The sequence below is a fragment of the Corvus kubaryi genome, unplaced genomic scaffold (genome assembly GCF_017639235.1).
Source record: "Corvus kubaryi isolate FWS band 111438036 unplaced genomic scaffold, C.kubaryi_AGA036_p1.0 37394, whole genome shotgun sequence".
Classification (NCBI taxonomy): Eukaryota; Metazoa; Chordata; class Aves; order Passeriformes; family Corvidae; genus Corvus; species Corvus kubaryi.
The window spans coordinates 12,236,745-12,256,466 of record NW_024581133.1 but is presented as its reverse complement, the minus strand read 5'-3'; the positions used below and the strand labels follow the sequence as shown (position 1 = coordinate 12,256,466).

Sequence of the window (19,722 nt, the reverse complement as noted above, 5' to 3'; positions counted from 1 at the left end):
ATAAATCAAGGTTACACAGAGTGTCACCATTAATCACCCCATGGAATGGTTTGGGTTGGAAAGGACCTTGAAGATCATCCACTTCTACTCCCTGCCATGGGCAGGGACACCTTCCACTCCACCAGGCTGTTCCAAGCCATGTCTAGTTGAAAACCTCATTTCTGCCCTCCTTGTGCCAAGCCCAGAGTGTGGCCCTCACCCCGTGTGAGGGAGCTGCAAAGCTCAGAGATGGGGCAGAGTTAAAATGCCCAACGCTCCTTCCTCACTCTGAGGCCTCTCCGAGCAATGGAATTCCTGTCCATGGGAGCTGCTGAGCCCACACAGACTCATCCATGGATCTTCTGTGACCAGGAGCACACCCATCGCTCTTGGGCAGGCTGGGGTGTCTGGGGGCACCTGTCCCCAGCTCCCACCACTTTGCAAGACAATGGGACCTCCCCGACGCTCTCTCTCACCTCGGACCAGTTCCCCACAGCCCACTGGGAGGGACAGGGGACCTCTGGGTGACAGGGTGCGGTGGTATCCGGCTTGGCGAGGTGCTGGCAGTCCGCTGGCTGCAGGGCCCTCTGCTCGTCCAGCCCCACACTCTGGATGCATAGCACCGTCCTCTTCATCAGCCCTGCCCGGCCGCACGTGGCCGAGCACTTCTGCCACTCCCCCACCCACCACCTGCAGAGAGGGAATTGGGAAGGGGGAAAGGGGAAAAGGGGAAAGAGAAAAGGGGAAAGGGAAAGATCTCAGCCAGAGCAAGTGGCTGCGCAGCAGGATCCATCCCATTGCTTGTCACGTGGGGCCATGGGGAAAGGAGGATCCCAGATGTGTCAGTCCAAGGTCTGGGAGCCCAGACAGAGGGTCAGGGATGGGACAGTCCCCGAGCTCTGCCAGGGTTATGTGCACAGACGCAGAGGGGAGCATCCTGCCAGGATAGGAGCTCCCGTGAGGCTCAGCCTGCAGGTGGGCAATGCCCTGCAGCAGTCAGGCAATGCCAGGGATGCTGTCATGGACCAACAAGGCCTGGGACCCATCCCCAGCGTGAGGGAGAGGGGAGGAGCAGGGTGGGGTCGCACCTGGCCGGGCAGGGCTCCTCGCTGCAGGTGCGCTGCTGGTCATCGGGGCGGGTGAGCGCGTCGCAGAACCGCTCCTCCACCAGGCCCGCCAGCCTCTCCACGCAGTGCACGACCTGCCGCTGCACCCCTGCGGGCAGGATGGACACTGAGGGCACCTCAGGGGCACCGACAGGACACTGACAGCCCTGAGGGCTCTGACACCACACAGGCACCAGCTCGGCTTTGGAAACCGAACTGAACCACCCAGCACCCTCTGGCAGAAGGTGGCAGGAGGTTCTTGGTGAGCCTGAGCCACCAAAACAGGGGAAATAAAATGAAACCACCACTTGAATCTGCAAGTTGATTTGTGTTGAGGGTGTGACACCCTCACGGAGCCCCATGGCACCGGTGCAGCTGGGGCAGGATGGCAGCTGGAGGTGCTGCAGCCACAGAGCTGCACCGTCCTGGCACCACTGCCCAGAGTCACACCCAGCCACCGGAGACTGTGTGCACTGGGAGTTCTGGGGGCTGTGGGGAGCCAAGGGGCAGCACCCAGCTCTTTGGGCAGCCCTGCCCCAGCCCAGCCTAGGGATAAATCACTGGCCAAAGCCTCGTGTCCCCAGTCTGCTCACAGGGGTTTTTAAGGGTGACCTCACCACACTGTCTCGCTCCGGCTTCTGTCCCTGTTTCTGTAACACGTACTTGACCTGTGACATGGAGAGCTGTCACCACGAGCTCAGCTGAGACTGACAGAACCCTGCTGAAGCTGCTGAGCTGGGCTCTGGCTCAAGCACTTGGGAGCTTACAGGGCCCTGGGACTCACCAGAGGCTCAGTGTGAGCTCTCCCAAATCCACGTCTCAGCTCACGCCATCACTCAGTGCAGGAAGAGGGGCTCAGGCCTCCTCCAGCTACTCACCCTCACCTGACTCCTGCCTGATTCACTCCTCTATTTCCCTTCTGTTCTGGAAGCCAAGCACTCAAATCATACAAAGGAAAGCTGGTTTTAAATTAAGCCCATGTCCTGGCACTCTGTGCTACCTAGAAAGCACGAGTGTCCTTGAATTCCCCTTTTTTCCAGTGCCAGCTGCTCTCGAGGAAGTACTTGTTGGTCCCAGCCTCCCCTGGCAGAGTTCCAGAAATGTCCCTCTGCACCAGCTGCCCCAAAAGCTGCCCTGGGGACCCTGGGATACCCAGCCAGCAGTGCAGTGGGGCATGACAGGGGGAAGCAAACACCCACCCACACACACCGTATGGGACCCCAGCGCTCTCTGTAAAACCCTGGATATTCTCCCCCCTGGAGAGGCCCAGCCAGGCAGGAGACCAGCCCTTCCACACTCCCTGATTTCTCTAAAGGTCTTTTGTCTCCATCCCCTGCCGGGTAACAGGACACCAAGCTGGGAGCAAAGCGCCAATAGAGCCCTGGGGTTCATAGTGAGTGCCACTGGGGCACCGGAGCCGTGACCTCAGCAGATGTCGCTTTTTTCTTCCCCTAAGACCTCGTGAAACCCAAGACCCAGGAATTTCTAAGGCTCCCCAGGGATGCTCCACTGCTCAGAGTGGGTGTCCCGTGCGGCTGCACTCACCTGTCCCACAGGTGGCCGTGCAGGTGGTCCAGGAGCCAAAGCGCCAGAGGAACTCGGGCTGCTCAATCTCGTTCTCGCTGTCAGCCGGGCGCTGGATCGTGTACTGGTACCTTACTCCAGGGTTGGTCTCCTGGAACAGCAGCTGGGGGGCACAGGGGACAGTCAGGGGGTGGCCAGGCAGGGCAGTGGGGGGTGGCATTGCCCCGGGGGCTTCTCAGGAGAGAAGGACCCACCCAGCACGGCCAGAAGGACGTGACCCTGTGCCCAGCTCCACACCAGGGCTGGATGTGACTTGGAGTAACCCAGTCTGTGGAAGGTGTCCCTGCCCATGGGTGGAATTTCCTAAATTGTTTCCCACTCCAAACGGGCTCCGGCTGCTGCTGTGGTTGACACAAGTCCTGCTCAAAGCGCCTCCCACACCCGCGCTCGCGAGGGCTGGGAGTTCATCCCTGTTTTTCTTAGCCTAAGCACTCCCTTTGTTGCCAAAGCTTTGTTGTTCTTGGAGCTTTGGCGGGAGCCAGGGCGTCTTTCCAAAACCTCTCCACGAGTATCGAAACATTCTTGTCCAAAGGTTTTAATTAGGTTATGAATCCCAGAAAGTGATTTGTGGGTGCCGAGCACGCCAGTGTTCCCATTAACAGCAACCCTTGGCAGCAGCCGGCCCAGGATCCCATTCACATCCCACCCTGAGCTGCTGCTGAAGGAAAGGCAGAAGGAGATTTTGGCTGCTCAGGGTGTCTGAGCTCTGGGCGAACCCGTGCAAAGCTGGGGATGCTCTGGGGGGTGCATCAGGCTGGGTCGTCACTGCCGGGGCAGGGGGATCCTGGGGGTCCAGGGCAGCTCCGTGGCCATCACCACCTCTGCACCACACCTGGCACCACGAGGGATTTCAGCCTGGTGCCAGCTGTGCCATCATCTGTGGGATGATTCCCACTGGTTTCTCCAGAGGAAGGCTTGGCCTCAGTCACAAGGATACTGACTCCCAACAGCTTTTGCATGAACTGGCAGCTCCCTCACTCCTGACTGTCCGGCCCAGCCAGAAGCACTGGGGGTTCTTTCCCTGCTCTTGATAAGATAGGGGAAAGGCCTCAGGAAACGGCTCTTTCTCTTCTCTCCCTCTCCTGTGTAAATATTTTGCAGAATGCTGCAAAGGGGATGAGGCTCAGCTGGAAGTGGTGTGGGCTGGAAACACTCCCCGGGCCAGCAGCACGTGCTTGGCTGCTCCAGCGTTGGCTCCCAGAGAAACACACCTCGAGGAGGTGCCGAGCCCATCCCCTGGATGCAGGGAGGGGCCATGAGGGACCACGGCAGCTCAGCCCCACAAGGAAGGCAGGATCCATCGTACCTGGATCCACACAGGCTCCACGGTGGGCCCTGGGGAGGTGAGGTTCTCCCAGTTCCCCGTCCTCTTGTAGGTGAAGGTGGTCCCTGCCACCCTGTAGTCCCCGTTCCACTGGATGGTCCAGCCGCCGTTCAGGAAATACTTCTCCGGGTCCTCGCTCCGCAGCGCCAGGAAATTCCCGGCTTCTGCCACTTCTTCAATCTGGATCTCCCGGGCTCCCACGGGGATAATCCCGATGTCAACATAACCTGGGAATGGAACCAGGCGTTGGTCTTGGTGGAGTCAGAGGTGTCTGAGATGATTTTTGTCCTTGAGTGGGTGCCAGTGTCCCCTGGGTGGGTGCTGTGTCCCCCGGGTGCCAGCATTCTGCCAATCCTTACACCTCTGTAAGGCACCAGTGGGCACCAAACCCTCCCTTGCCCTGAGCCCACCTGAGTTCCCTGCAGTCTTAGCCCCAAAAAATCGGCAAGTTGGAATTAAACTCCCCCTCCAAAGGAGGAGCAGCAGCAGCAGCCCAGCTGTGCTGGCCCAGCCACACGGTGTTCTGGGTGCAGCAGGAGGTGCCCTTACCCAGCCCCTCGCTGTCCTCGAAGGTCTTGTGGACGGTGTGGCAGGTGGAGCCATCCCCGTGGCAGACCCCACACCGATCCTCCACCGCGTGCGAGTCGATCTCGTAGTCACAGCCCACGTTCTGCAAGAGAGCCCCGTCAGCCCCACACCGGCATCTCCCACATCATTCACAGCACCGACTGCACTGTCTCCAAAGGATTTATAGAATCATGGGATAGTTTGAGTTGGAAGGGACATCAAAGACAATCCAGTTCCAGCCCTCCTGCCACGGGCAGGAACACCTTGCCCTAGACCAGGCTGCTCCAAGCCCCATCCAGCCTGGCCTGGGTGCTCTGTCTCCTTGAGGCCAGCACAGAGGCTGACACAGCCCATACCACACACCCCATGGGAATCAGGAACACCTCCCGAATGGGGAATGGCAAAAAGAGTGGGCTCAGCATGGGAGGGAGGGGACGCTGAGCACCCACAGGTGCATCCTGCCCCCACCCGTGTTCTCCCAGGCCCGGGGTGTCCCTGTCTCCCCCCGAGGCCCCACCTTGCAGATGCCGTTGATGCAGACGTCGCGGCTGGCGTCGCTGTCGTAGCAGGGCGTCCCGTCCACCACCGCGTCCCGCAGCTTCTCCGCAAAGTACTCGTGCTCGGGCCGGCAGTGCAGCTCGCAGGGGTTAACTGGGGAACAGGCACAGCAGGCACAGACTCAACCCCAGCACCCGGGCCCATCTCCGAAAACACAAATCAACCCTGCAAGCCCAGCCACAGTGTAAAACACAAAATACAGCACGAACAGGCTGCAAGACAACGCTGGGACACAAACAGCCAACTCCAGCCGTTTGCGGGACCACGTCCAAGCATTTCCAGGTTTGAGGTCTCTGCCCTCCACTCACTGTTGTTGGGCACCGGCGTCCACTTGTAGAGCTTCCCTTTGTAGAGCATGGGGTTGAAGTGGCTGCACTGGACCTGGCGGAAGGAGGGCTTGTCCGGGGGACAGCGCTTCACGTTGCAGATCCGGAACCGCTTCCGCTCCCCTAGGCAGTACCGGCCCCCGTACTTCGGCCTGTCCATGGCAGGGAAAAACAGGAGTCACAGAAGGGCTTGGAGTGAAAGAGATTTGAGAATCAGAGAATCCCAGAATGGTTTGGGTTGGAAGGGACCTTAAAGCCAATCCTGTTCCACCCCCTGCCATGGGCAGGGACACCTTCCACAGACCAGGTTCCTCCAAGCCCTGTCCAGCCTGGTGCCCATCCTGCAGCTGCTCCGGAGGAGCTGCTCCCCATCCCATCCCATCCCATCCCATCCCATCCCATCCCATCCCGGGTGTCCTCTTGACTCTGCTCCTCTACTGCCCCAGGGAATGGCAAAGCTGACACTGGACTTTTTAAAGCAAGAGAGACTTGAGAAGCGTCAACAATTTTTTCTCAGATGCCAGCAGACCCTCACAACACAGCCACCATCTCCCGCCACGCTGCCTTTTCCTTTGGTCACGCTACTCTCCATGGCCCATGTCCCAGTGACCTCATGAAAATTCCTTCTCCTGGGCACACTTTGCTGAAGAGAATGAAGCTAATGATTATTTTAGGGCTGTGTTTACATGCCCTGCCCTGAGCGAATGGCTGTGGAAGGGGGGGATGCCCAGCACACATTTTCTCACTTCATCCCAAGCACAAAGCTAAAGATTTACCTCCAGTGGCCAAAGCAAACAAATGCCTGGGAAATTCCCAGTGTTTGCTCTCCTGCCTGTCCACAGCTGTGTTTGGAACACTCCAAAACTCCATAAACCACGGCACCTCTGCCACAGTTTATGTCAAACACAAATCCAGGTCTTGATGCGGGACCGAGATGACAGAGCACTTCCCTCAAGAGCCCAACAGCACGTGCCAAAGTCACCCGAGGAAGAGGATGGGCACAACACGTGTCTGGGCACATCAGAAGCTCAGTCCTGTGGTTGCCAGAGCTCCCCACGCCATGTAAAAATTATTCCCCTGGAACATCACTACAAAGCCCTTTTCCTCCCCATCCCAGGGTGCTCTGACACCAGGGCAAGCCGGGGGTTTTGGCTGAATCCAGTGCAACAGTGATTCGGTGACCAAGGGGACATCTGGGGAGCAGATGGGTCAGCCCAGAAATCCTGGGATGGAGATGGCAGCTCCTCCAGCAGTGCCCGGACACTTGCAGGCGGGAGCCAGCACTGGCTCATGGAATGCAGCAGGGTGATAAACTGCAGCAGGATTTTTCAAAACAACTCTGAATCAGGCTCTAAGAATGCCTGGTTTGCTGTTCTGTCACTAAAGGACACTGCATATGTTTTACATCTCCGAGTGTGGAGTCTCTGCCCTTTGTTCGAGTCACACTGCAACGCTCCCAGGGCAGGCGATGGAATAAGGTCCCTTCCAACCCAAACCATCCCAGGGTTCTGTGACTCCTGACTGGTGTCCTGGGGGTGTGGGCAGCCCCAGGGTGAGGGCTGGCTTACGTGGGGTGGCTGCAGTGCCTCTCAGCACTCTGCACTCCTGCACCACAGCTGCGGGAACAGGAGGCCCAGGAGCTCCAGGAGCTCCAGCCGCCGTCGATGGCCTCGGGCCGGTATCCCACGGGAACGCACTCGCCATTGAAGCACCACTGCGGGGGGACAGGCAGCAAGGGGAGAACACAAGGTTAAGGATGGGGAGCACTGAGGTGCAGCACACAGATTGTCCTGTGGAAATCCATGCTTCGCTTGCATGGAGGTGCCTGGGGTCAGCTGGGCTCTGCCAGAGCCTGGAGCTCCTCAAGCAATGGGAAACTCATAGATATTGGGCTGTTTGAGGATCTGAGGGAGGCAACAAACCCAAACCTCTATGGAGACTCCTCAGCAAGGGGATTCACAGCTCAGTGTCAGCCCAGAGGGAAGAGCCAGAGGGGCTCAGAGGTGCCTCCCCAGCAGTGGGGAAGGTCCCAGGGATGACCATCCACCATGGCAGCAGATGGAGAGCCTTGTGCTCTCCCACCACCGTCATTAACTGTGGGTTTCACCTTCCCAACTGATTCAAGCAATCCCAAGTGAGTCACTTTCCCCAGGACTTTTAAGCTTCCCTAAGGGCAGTGGGAGCAGTGGGTGTTTGGGCAGAGCAAGGATGAGCCCATCCCTGCACTGGACCCTGCACAGCTCCTGTGTGTGCAGGACCACGGGGCCCTGAGGCCATGGAGGGGTGTCCCCCCCGTTACCTTGCTCTCCCCACACGCTGTGCCGTCCACAGCCGCGTCCAGCTTGGAATGACACGTGTTCCCCACCGTGCACCACAGCGTGTTGCAGACGCTCTGTGGGAAGCAGAGGGACGCGGTTCCTGCCGTGGATCCCGGCACAGATCCATCCCTCCAGCCCAGATCCAACCCTCCGGCAGGGAGAGCACAGCCCCAGCAAATCCCCAGCCCAGAGCCCCTCAGAGCCCACTGCCCACCAGGGACCCCACTCACGTCCATGTCGTCGCAGAAGGTGGAGTAGGGGCCGTACTGCAGCCGGCACTGGTGGCCCACATCATACAGGACACCCGGGGGCACCAAGGGGAAGTCCAGCACCTCCCGGGCTGGGGGGTCATCCAGGCACAGCCCCCAGCCCCGGCTGGAAGAGACAGGTCACAGCAGTGTCACCCCAGGCATCCAACACCTCTGGCAGATGCCAGGGGGAACAGCAGCTGATGAATGTCCCATGATGAGAGCAATCAGCATTTCCCACTGACACGACCCTGGCTCTGCCATCCCTGGAGCTGTTCTGGTGTGGATGGGCACCTCTGGGTATCTTTTAGGGTGGGAGCCCCCCAGAGGGATGCCCCCATGTCCCCCAGGGATAGCAGGACATGGGGAAGGCAAAGGGGCAAAGACAGAAGGGGCAACAACCATAAACGTCTCGGTGGACCCACAACCTCCAGAAATGTCCCTGCAGACCCTGCTAACAGGAATAAAGGAGATTATCAGCAGCCAAACGTGCTCATCCCCATACTGCCACCCCAGGAGTGCTCAAACCAGGCTGGACAGGATTTCTTTGGAGCAGAGGTGGGAGTGGAGCGGCCGAGGCAGGCGGTGCATCCCGCTGCTCCAACTGCTTTTGCTCAGATACTTCCCAAACGCACACAGAATTGTCACCAGTGTTGATTTAAACAAACTTGTTTCCAGCAAGGCCAAGCCTCTGGCAAGGCTGCCGTGGTGGATCAGATTACTCGGGTTTGTTGTGATTGGGAACAGCTCTGAATTAACTTGAAATGAGATTCCTTTTTAACCCAAACCAGCAGCACGGAACCAAGGGCTGGAAACAGGAGAGCTCCTGCTTTGGGGTGCTGGCAGTGCCTGGGGTGATGCCCAGCAGAACCAGCACCCCCTCCTCCCTTTCCCAACCCACCCACCAAGTTCCACACTGGACACCTGCAAACAGCTCCCTTGGCTGGAGACAGCCCCTTAAACTCCCATGTATATCCTTACTGCAATATACTTATATTTCCCTATGGGAAAAAGCAGGAAATGGGTTGCTTTCAGCAGCCCAGGGGCTTGAAAGTCTCCATTTGCAAACTCGCAACAGCAGGAGCATCCTGCTGCTCCCAGCCCAGTGGGAAGAGAAGGATCGCTGTGGGTGATGTGGGGCTGAGCTGGGATGGATGGAGCACGGACTGGGCAGCTGGACACAGGGTCCTGGTGCAGCCTGTGTCAGGCACACAGGGGGGTCACTGCATGGCACCTCTGCACATATTTCCATAAAGTAACAATCCTGGAATGGTTTGGGTTGGAAGGAGCCTTAAAGCTCATCCCATTCTTTACACTTGGAGAGTTTTCTCTAAAAATGGAAGGAATGGTATCCTTACTGGAAAAAGTCCAGGCTCCAGCACTTCATCCTGGATGAGCCCCAGGTGTCACACTTGTGCTGCTCTGGGCCCTTCACCCTCTGCCTGTTTGCATCCCGGCACAGGGGCCCCACAGGTCCCCCACAAACTGCCCCGAGCCTCCTGTTCCTCTGACCTGCTTGGGGCACTCCCTGCACTGCCCAGCTTATGGAGGGGTCTCTGTCCAGTTTGGGGGTGACTGGGATCTGCCTCAGCCTTCCAGCTTTTCCAGAATCTATTTCTTTGTTAAATATTTTACAGTCATTCTCCCGGTCTGTTCCATTGGCCAAAACACATCTCCAAGCAGGGAAAAATTGGCCTGAGTTTCCCTCTGGCTTTCAGGGATCTGCAGTAAATCCCAGTCCACAGGGAAAGACACAGGGGCCTGCACTGCTCTGCCTGTTCCAGCCCGTTTCTTAACGAGCTGGAGGATGGAGTGGATGGAACAATGATTAAATCCCCATCTGTGAGCAGGCTGAGAGGATCTGCAGATACATTTGAGAGCAGGATTAAAATTCCAAGAGCTCCCAGAGAACTGGAGGAAGGGTCCAAAAAAGCCAGGACAGAATTCAGCAAAAACAAAGGCAAGGCTTGGAGCTTGGAAGAATCAGCTGCACAACACGGAGCTGGTGGAACGGGCAGAGGAGTGGCATGGGCAGGGAAAGGGCAGCAGGCCCCAGGCCCTGGGAAGAGGAGGGTGATGGAAGAAGAGCTTTAGCACTGGAAAGAGGCTGAAAATCTGATTGTCTGATGTACAGCAAAGACTGAAGGGTCCCCCCACCGCAGGAGCATCACCAGCCACCCTGTGCCAGCATCCTACACTGCTCTGAGCAAGGGGACACCTTCCCTGGGGACACTGCTGCCACAGCAGGGACGGGACCTCTCCCAGTGCCCCCACATGTCCAGGCAGACCCTGACCCTGCAACCCCAGCTGCAGCCAGTGCTGACCCACAGGGCTGGGGCCGTGCTGCTGCCGGGAATCACTTTCAGATGCTCAAACATTTGGCAGTGCTTGTAAAATAATAATAATCTTGTGTAAAATAATAATCACCATCATCTGAGAGTGTGGTTTTTCCAAACGTGAGGTCTGTTCCAAGCACATCCAGCAAACCCAGGTCAGCAGGGTCCCGTTTTCTGGCTCCCTCCTTCCCATTCTCCTGCCAACATCTCATTATAACACGCTCATGTCTGTGCTGGCCCTGGCCTCCCCCTGGCCCGGGGGTGTCACAGCCGGTGACAGACGCCTGCTGGGCCCTGCGCCGCTCCCAAGGAAGAGCTGCTCCTTCTGGGGGAGCAAAGAGAGCAAAACCCCAGCTTCCAGCTGCTCTGTCTCCCCCATCACAGCTCGCAGCAGCTCAGGGTCATCACAAGCAGGAAATTCTTCATCCCAAAGTGAAGGTTAAAAGCAGAGGGCCAGGGGTGCTGCGGATGCGGGAAAGCTCCATTCCTCTGAATGCCATAAATCAGCAGTAATTCCCCCTGCACGGGGCCAAGCCCACATGTCCCAGGCTGGGATTTGGGAGGGGGAGCCTAGCCCTGGCAGCCTCCAGGCCACAGAATGCCGGCCCCTGGCCCAGCTCTCCCCTCGCTGCTCCTCACTGTTTGCAAACCTTCCCGTAGCAAGGGAGGAAAATGTTCCTCCAGTGCAAGCCACTGGCTGACAAACCAAACTCCAGGCTGTGTTCCTCGGAACTTCCTAACAACAGGCTGAAAAATCAGCCACGGGTGCTAAAAATAAACAAAGGCAGGGAAGAATTTGGCTGGGTCTGGTTTGCCCATGTCAGGCAGAGAGAATCGAAGAGATTCTGCAGAACCTGCAGAGAGCATCAGGGAAAACACTCCGGTTTTATCCCTGCAACCACAGCCCCTGAGCCTGCCCCAAACACTCCTGACCCCCCTTCACAGCACAGTGAGGCAACCGAGGGAGGATTCACGGAATCATGGAATGGTTTGGTGGGAAGGGATCTTAAAGCCCATCTCATCCCATCCCCTGCCATGGGCAGGGACACTTTTCACTATCCCAGGCTGCTACAAGCCCCATCCAACCTGGCCTTGGACACTCCCAGATATGCAGGGGCAGCCACAGCTGCTCTGGGCAAGAGACCCCCAACACTCTTAGAGAGACGATCTCAGTTAAGAGCATCCCCCCGTGCCCTGGCCCTGACCCCCCAGGCCCCACAGTGAGGAAGAAGAGGAGGAAGCACTCACTCGAGGAAGCGTGTGATGTACTCGCGGCTGCAGCGGGACCAGGTGAGTGGGGACGTGTCATACAGGAGCTGTGGAGACATGATGAAAGGTCTTTTCCCAACTGGCTCACAGTCATTGCTGCTTCCATCATGCTGAATCCCAAAACTGTGTAAGAGCACAGCCCACGGAGGGGAGGTGAGCCACAACCACCACAGCCACCACAACCACCGCTCCCGGCACAGCGCGACACCGGGCACGGCCCCGGCCCCGCTCCTGGCACAGGAGCAGGGATCTGCCCTGGGGGACGTGCTACTGACAGCCCTGAACTTTGTCCTGTGCTTTTATCTCAGCTTTCCCACTGAAAAGTCAGGAATACTCAACAAGATCATAGTGGTGGGTGTTTTCCCACACACGGATGTCTGTCTATTGGGAACTGCAATGTTCAAGTGACCTTGTCAAAATTCAACTGAAACTGGGACAAGCAAAATTCTCTCGCTGATACTACAGACAGATCCTACTTTAAAATTTCTCAATGGGCAACCCCTGCTCCAAAACCTTCCCAAACCACCACAGGACAATACACAAGTGCAATTTCTCCAGGCTGCCTTGGATTACGTGGCTCTCATTAAACCTGCGACAACCCAGAACTTAACTCTGGAATGAAGTCCCCAAGGAGCAAGGCAAGGTTTGCACCAGCGAGGAACCACTTGGGAACCGTCTCCCAACTTCCCCCTGTGCTTTCTCCAGCCCCACAGCGCATGCACAGGAAGAGAAGGAGGAAGAGGGTTACCTGTGTCCGAGCTCGTGGGCCACGGTGAAGGCGAGGGGCAGCCCCGTGTCCTCGTTGATGTTGCAGCTCCGGTGGGGTTGGCACATCCCGGCCACGTGGGACAGCCCCAGGGTCTCACAGGGCCTGTTCATGGCAGCACAGATGTCCTTCCTTGGCCGAGGGGACGAGGACACACAGACAGACAGACACAGAGCAGAGAGGGCGTTGGAAGGCGGCAGGACCCAGCACACAGACAGCGGCCAAACAGGAGTGAGAATGGAGACATCCAACATCCTTCCACAGGGAAAACGTTTATGACCTTTCCTTTCCCCTTTCCTCTCCCACTATCCCCAGCTCATTATTAAGCCTGATTAATGGGAGCTGCTGGCCAGTCTGGCTACGTTTATTCCTTCGTATAAATAAAGCTGATGCTGGGGATAATCAAGCAATGCTCTGGGGAAACATCCCAGAGGTGCTGTGGTTTTCCAGGGCAGCTCCAGCCACCCAGGAAGAACAGTTCCATCGAAGTACAAGGCCTGAAGTGCCTCATTTCTGCTACAAAGCAACTTCCCAGAGAAGATAAAGCTGTTCTGGGTTGTGAATCATCACCCAAACCACCACAACAGCAAACTCACGGCAGCCTGAAAGCCTCAAACCAGGCTTTGACTGCAAGGTACACAAACTTGGCCAGAGGCAGGAATTCCTGCCAGCTCCGTGGGAGGTCAGGGGCTTCCCAGAGGCTCCTCTGCCAAGCCCAGCCTCCGAGGGAAAAAGGAGAATTAATCCCTGTGTACAACTACTGGGAGGATCCAGCCGTTCTGGGGCTTGGCAACAGGGCCACAGTGAAAACCTGCTTTGGAAACCTCAACTGGGAGCTGTGTCCACGTTTAAACCTGAGATTTGAGACCAGTTCATAGAATCACAGACTCATGGAATGGTTTGGGTTGGAAGAAATCCTAAAGATCATCTAATTCCAACCCCCCTACACCTTCCATGGCAGTTCCAGCCATCAGGACCCAAATATCTCCAGATTTCACATTACAGATCTTACATGCATGTGTCCAGGCAGGGAGAGTGAGATTTCAACAGCTCCCACGGAGATGTTCCCCTGCCTGCCCCCACCTGCAGCCAGGTGTGTTTTTAGCTGCCAGAGCAGCTCCTACAGCACTAAACCAGCGCGTGGGCTCCTCACCTGGTGAGCAGGACGGCGACGTCGTGGTGCAGGGGATGGGAGTCTCCCTTCACATTGATGCTCTTCTGCCACTTGCAGAAGCTTTTCAAGGTGTTGTCTGCATGGTGGGAGATCTTCAGGTCCTCCTGCCAACATAAAGGGAAATCTGCCGGAGCTGTTTGGATTTTGGGATGGGGAGGGGAGAGGTCTGATTCCAGATACATGAGAGCAAAATTGGGAGTGACTGCCATCCAGATGGAATAGCTCCATGTTTATAGCTTGTAGGCTGGGTGGGAAGACAGCCCTTTTCCTGCTTTCTTTTCATCTGTGATTCAACCAAAACATTAAATCATCCAGTAACAGGGGTTAAGAACCACTGCAGGAAAACACCCTGTGCTGGCTGAGGGTGAAGGACACAGCTGTGGAGCCCCTGAGCAGCCTCAGGCCCCCCAGAGCCACCACAGCAGCTGGGACATGACCATGCAGTGACCCAGAGCCCTCTGCCACCTCACTGACACTGTGTTATCATAAACCACCCCAGAAACCAGACTCTGCAGCTCCTCTGCCCACACTGCCCCTGGCTCTACCAGCCAGGACATGGAGGCAAACGTGGTCACCTGGATTTCTCTCACACACACTCGGCCAGGCCACGAGGACAGCCCAGGAGGGAGCCTGGTTTTCCAGACCAGCTCCCAGCCCATCCCAGCCTGGCTGCCAGGGCTCAGTCCCCGTTGTGCCCTCACCTCCTCGTGCTCCAGCAGGATGAGCCGCACTATGGCGATGTTGATGGGGTTCCCGATGCTGGCGTGGTGGAACAGCCCCGCCACCTGCAGTGGGACAGCCATGGGAACAGAGCTGGGAGCACAGAGCAGCCCGGGACACTGCTGCTGGCACCTCCAGCTGCAGGAACAGCAGCTCCAGGGGAAGCTGCTGCAGGTTGTTGACAACATCTCGGGAATTCCCCACATGGGAGACAAGAACAGACACGGGCCTAGAGTGAGGCCTGCCATGAAATCCATTTACACTCGATACGATCTGTGTAGACACTGGAACTCAGTCAGAAACGCCTGGGGAACCCCTCTGCTCTCACTCCTAACGGATGTGTTTAACATCTCAAAGGAATTCAGTGCTCTCTGGGTGCCTTCACCACCCCCCAGAAATCCAGGGATGTTACCTGAGGTCCTCTGCCCAATCTCACCCTTTCCTGGCATCAACCAAAGCTCTCCTCTGGAATGCAGAGGTGCAACCTCGGCAGCAGCAGAGGGACAGACTGAGCCACCTCCCCCAGACTTATCTGCTTGTTTCATGGTGCCAGCAAAGCCCCCCCAGATTCCCAGTGGAGACCACCACAACCTGGCTCTCCTTCCCTCAGCTGTCCTCTCTGGCACCTCCCTGGGAGGCCATGTCCCCCATCCCCAGGAGGGAAGGACAAGGGAACAGCCCTCAAGCCCCAGAGGAAGGTGAAATGGCCTTGGCTGAGCTGTTCCTGCCTGCAGGGAGGTTTTGGCATCAAGTTTGCTGCCACCTGCCCATCCCCTGTGGGGCTGGGGCACTGGGCACAGCAGCAATGGCGAGGGCAGGGTGGGAACAACCTGCTGGTGGGGTTTTGCCAAGGTTCCACCAGGGATCACTCCTGGCAAGCCCTGGGGTCTTTGATGCAGGGAGACTGTGGCTGTCCCATCCCTTGAACGGGATGGGGCAGGGGATGGACAGGGCTTGCAGCCACCTGGCCTGTGGGAGGTGACGCTGCCCCACATCAGGGGTGCACCTGGATGAGCTTTGAGTCTCTCCCCACCCAAAGCATTCCACGGTTCCGTGGCTCCCTGCGTCCCAGCCCCGCAGGGCCCAGCACTCACCATGTTCATGACGGTCAGCACGTACTTCTCGATGTTGTCACTGCCGTGGAACTCCACCATCTTGGTGTCTGCCACCACCAGCGTCTCCACCCACTTCTCCCTGCTGATGGAGCGCTGCTTGATCCTTCTCCTCCTGTGCTGCTTCTGCTCCCACCTTTCCCTGCGCCTCTCAGACCTCTCCAGGCTTTCCTGAGATTCTGAGGGATTTAAGGGGAAAAAAGGACTTTTTTCCTTGATAAAATGCTTGCAACTTTGACAAAATATCTTTTTTAATTCACGGGAATCACCTTTGATGTGGAGAAGGCTCCACACTTAGACCCATAACTCAATAACTCGTGTGCATTTTGCTGTGCTCTGTTCCAAAGGACTCTGAGCTCAGTCTGCTGCACATGAGCATGACACAAAAAAAATAAACAAAGCATTCAAAGTAATTTCTTTGACCAGAAGAGGGTTTGCAATATTGCACAAGGAACGAGGAACTCTCCCAGAGCAGTATTAGCGTTTGTACTGGCACAGGAATTTACAGACCCTGCAGAGATGCTTGAGAAACAACCTGAGAAAAACCCTGGTGGCTCAACATTTTGGATCATCCCAAATGCGTATTTTCAGGAAGGGACAGTTCCCATCACAATAAACTCTGTGCCCCCAAAGCCGGACTGGTGACTGGAGCCAAATCCCACAAGTGCCAGAGTCCTGGGCAAGCCGAGACACTGCAGGCCAGCACAGAGACTCCCTCAGGCACACAGAGACCGGACTGCGCCTTCCCAAGGGGAAACAATGGGAATGTTCACTGGGCTGAGCGGAGTCCGGAGGCGGAGGAGAGCTCGGCCACTCCTCACGCACACCAGCAACTGGGAATTCTCCAGCGGGGACTTTTTCTGTGACGTGGCTCCAAGAACAAGGTCAGGGTCAGCCCCAAGCTGGGTGAAGGCTTTACAAACCTCATCCCACACAGTGGGAATCGCTTTCATGGCCGGTTTCGGAGGGCTCAGCCTCACTTCCCTAACAATGGACTCCTACATTTTCTGGGCTGTACTGAACGTTAGCTGTGAAAGGGCGTTTTATCCCCTAGCATGAAAAATCCCAACTATCTGGACCACTTGATGAATTGCTAATACCACTGTGACAGTTTAATTGCAGCAGCTTCCTTGGAGCTCATTCCCATTGTGTCCTTGGCTGCTGAGCTCCCAGCCACGACGTGAGGCTGCTGCAGAGCAGGGGGTTCCCCTGGGGTCCCGGGGGGCTCCTGTGGCATTTCCCTCTGGGATGATCCCTGTCCAACACTCGCCCAGCTGTGCACACAGGTGGCCCCATGTATTGACAGGAGCAAAACAACACCAGCAGTATCTGCCTGTTGTGGGGCAAAGCAAACCAGCAGCACAGCAGAGCTCAGTGAGAGGATGGCAGTCACTAAAATCCTACAGACTTCGGGATTTCTTTGGGATTCCTCTCCAGGGCATGCACAGCACATCCACCCCGCTAGCTCTGATTACAGAGGAGATCCACATGAGTTACACACAGGCCATGGTATACCCAGAGAAAATAATTTTCAAGAACAGACTTCAAAGTCCAGAATGGACTTGAGTCAAGAACAGACTTCAAAGCTTAGAAGAAGCCATTAAGATTATTACCACAGATTAAATAATTAATTTGAATTATCAGAAGAATGCCTGAAGATAACCCTCTTACAGAAACAAACCCCAGTTTGTGAAAGCAGAGAGCTCAAGGAAATGTGCAGCACATCAGGGAGTAACGTGCCCATGAGTTTCTGGGAATGTACTGAATTCCTCAGTACTTGAAATCTTGGATTTAGGAGTTTATCCAACCCATCTGCTCTGGACAGGGAAGGACCCACATGCACTCTGCCCACCCCGGGAACTCCCGGGGCAGCGACCGAGTTCCACTCCCAAAGTCCAATGCCCTGGCAGGTCAAAAAGCAAAGTTTTCATGGAAATGAAAGCAAATGCTCTGTCCCCACATCATTCCCCGCCTGCAGCAGGGCTGGGAGCAGCAGATGAGAGCAGGAGGCCTGAGGTCCAGCACCCATTGAGTCACTGGTGTCACAAACTTTGCCAGAAGGCCAGAGGAAGGGACAGTACCTTGCACACCGCAGGATTCCCGTGGAGCCGGGGGTCTCCTGCCCTGCTCAGCCCTGTCCTTGGGCACCTGGCGCTTGTAGATCCTGTGGGGCTGTGCTGCTCCCTCCTCCCGAGGGCTGCTGGACACGGGCTCGATGAAATAGTCCTCATTCGTGAGCTGAAACACACCTTTCTGGCAGGGAGACACAAAGCAGCACCGTGAGGCCACCTGCACCCCAGCTCTCCCTGAGGAACCTGGGACTGGGAGTGATCACAGAATCACAGGATCATGGAATGGTTTGGGTGAGGAGGGACCTTAAAGCCCATCCAGTGCCAGCCCTGCCGTGGGCAGGGACACCTTCCACTATCCCAGTCTGCTCCAAGTCCCAGTGCCCAACACGGCCTTGGACACTTCCAGGGATCCAGGGGCAGCCACAGCTTCTCTGGGCACCCTGTGCCAGGGCCTCAGCACCCTCACAGGGGAGGATTCTTCCCAATATCCCACCTATCCCTGCCCTCCGGCAGTGGGAAGCCATGGAGGATCTGATGGAGCTGTCCTCCCTCCAAAGTGAGAGACACCAGCATGAGCACTGCATCACCAGTTATTTGGAGCCATTTCTGCAAACCCACAGGAGGTTTTAAGCCCTTTCCCCCAACTGCCACTCTTCCAGGTCACTTTTGCCTTTGGAAACACCTAGAGTGGAGTAAGGCAGTGGAGAGTTCAGGAAGCAGCGAGCAGCTTCACTACCCCGGGGCTGTGCTATCAGTAACACCTCCAGCTCCGAGCCCCTGGTTTCCAGATGTGCTCCTTGCAATCCCACACTTATGGACTAAAAGGCAGAGATTTGCTCTTTGGGAATTTGGACACAAACAAGTAAACCCAGCCCCGGAGAGTTCCCAAACCACTGGAATCCATGGGAAATTTACAGTCAGCTCTCCCATGGCTGCACCAGACCTATAGATGAGACATTGACTACTGCTGCTGGGAATTTTGGTATCAGTTTTGGCAGAAGAAAGGGTTTCACCCAGCTCCTGCTATTGCCTTATGGATTAAGGCTCCTTGAGGATTGGGGCTGTACTCACCAGGCCATCGCAGGTGCTGAGGGCAGCCAGGCCTCCCTGCAGCGCCCGGCTCCGGACCTCCCCGATCATATGGCAGGAGTTGTAGGAGTGAGGCTGGATCTTGGCGCCGGCGATGCCCCCGAAACGCCTCTCGCTGACAAACCCTGGAGCCAGGAGGTGCCTGTTCAGGCTCAGGTTGAATTTCAGGGGTTGCCCTTTGTATTGCAGCTCATAGAACGCAGGAAGCTTGCTCCTGGAGGCAGGAGACCTCCGGTGAAGGGCCCGGTGGGACAAGTCATAGGACAGGAAGGATCCGCTCTCGTCGACTTTGATGGGATGGACGATGTCGCTGCCGGAGCGCGGCGGGGGCGGCTCTGGGAAGAGCGGGTGCAGTGGTTACCTGCAGGGTTCCTCACCTCTCCTCTCCCACCCCTTCCCCCCGCTCGATGCCGAACTCCCGTGGCGGTGGTCTCAGGCACCCAGACACCAGCTGGATCTGGTGGCCACTGGGACGGCACGGAGCAGGGACAGCAGGGACTCCGCCTGCCCCTCCTGCCCTCGGGCGGTCAGGGCTGGGGGTTGCCGTGGGACAGGGTTAAGGTCAGGGTTAGGGGGCGGGTGGGCGAGGGGGGCTCGGGCAGCTCCGGAGCTCGGCTCTGCCCCGGCTGGCCGCGGTTACCACGCACACACTCCCGCTGTTAAACTCCGACTGCCAGTAAAAAAACCCCCAAACAAACAACGAAAAAACTCCCAAAAAAACCAAATTCCCACTTTCAAACGGTGTTGGGGCGCCGTCTCTGGGGGCAAAGCACCTCCAGGCACGGAGCGCCGCGGAGCCTCCCCAGCCAGGGCTCCGCGCTGCGGCCGCGGGGAGCCGGGGCCGCCGGGTCCGACGTCCGACCGTGCCCAGCCCGGGGGGCGAGCGCGGCAGCGGCGGGGGCACCGGGCTGTCCGGTCCCGGCCCCGCCGAGCGCCCTGCGAGCATCCCCGCGCACATCCCGCTCGCATCCCCGCGGCCACCCGGCGCTCATCCCGCTCAGCCCCGCGGACATCCGCGGACACCCCGCGCTCCACGGACGTCCCGCACTCATCCCCGCGGACCCCTCGCGCGCCCCTCCCGCGGTCCCCGCCGTCCTGTCCCCGCGGACCTGTCCCCGCGGCGCCCCCGCCCGCGGCCAGCGCCAGCGCGGCGGCGACGGGGACGAGGGGCAGG

The 19,722-nt window shown here is 57.4% G+C and overlaps 1 protein-coding gene across 1 annotated transcript in view; it reads right to left on the bottom strand.

Moving 5' to 3' along the window:
* Positions 1-19,715, bottom strand: part of ADAMTS7 (ADAM metallopeptidase with thrombospondin type 1 motif 7) — a gene marked incomplete at its 5' end in the record, with an annotated part of 34,136 nt that extends 14,421 nt beyond the window's left edge. The window contains 18 exons of the mRNA XM_042039593.1: positions 456-669; positions 1,068-1,194; positions 2,631-2,772; positions 3,976-4,220; positions 4,543-4,663; positions 5,078-5,211; positions 5,427-5,596; positions 7,013-7,158; positions 7,744-7,836; positions 7,993-8,137; positions 11,595-11,738; positions 12,364-12,513; positions 13,535-13,659; positions 14,257-14,340; positions 15,370-15,566; positions 17,469-17,640; positions 18,531-18,883; positions 19,658-19,715. Of these exons, the coding sequence (XP_041895527.1) occupies positions 456-669; positions 1,068-1,194; positions 2,631-2,772; positions 3,976-4,220; positions 4,543-4,663; positions 5,078-5,211; positions 5,427-5,596; positions 7,013-7,158; positions 7,744-7,836; positions 7,993-8,137; positions 11,595-11,738; positions 12,364-12,513; positions 13,535-13,659; positions 14,257-14,340; positions 15,370-15,566; positions 17,469-17,640; positions 18,531-18,883; positions 19,658-19,715 (2,820 nt within the window). The remainder of the gene's footprint in view (positions 1-455; positions 670-1,067; positions 1,195-2,630; positions 2,773-3,975; positions 4,221-4,542; positions 4,664-5,077; positions 5,212-5,426; positions 5,597-7,012; positions 7,159-7,743; positions 7,837-7,992; positions 8,138-11,594; positions 11,739-12,363; positions 12,514-13,534; positions 13,660-14,256; positions 14,341-15,369; positions 15,567-17,468; positions 17,641-18,530; positions 18,884-19,657) is intronic.
* Positions 19,716-19,722: the final 7 nt, after the last annotated feature.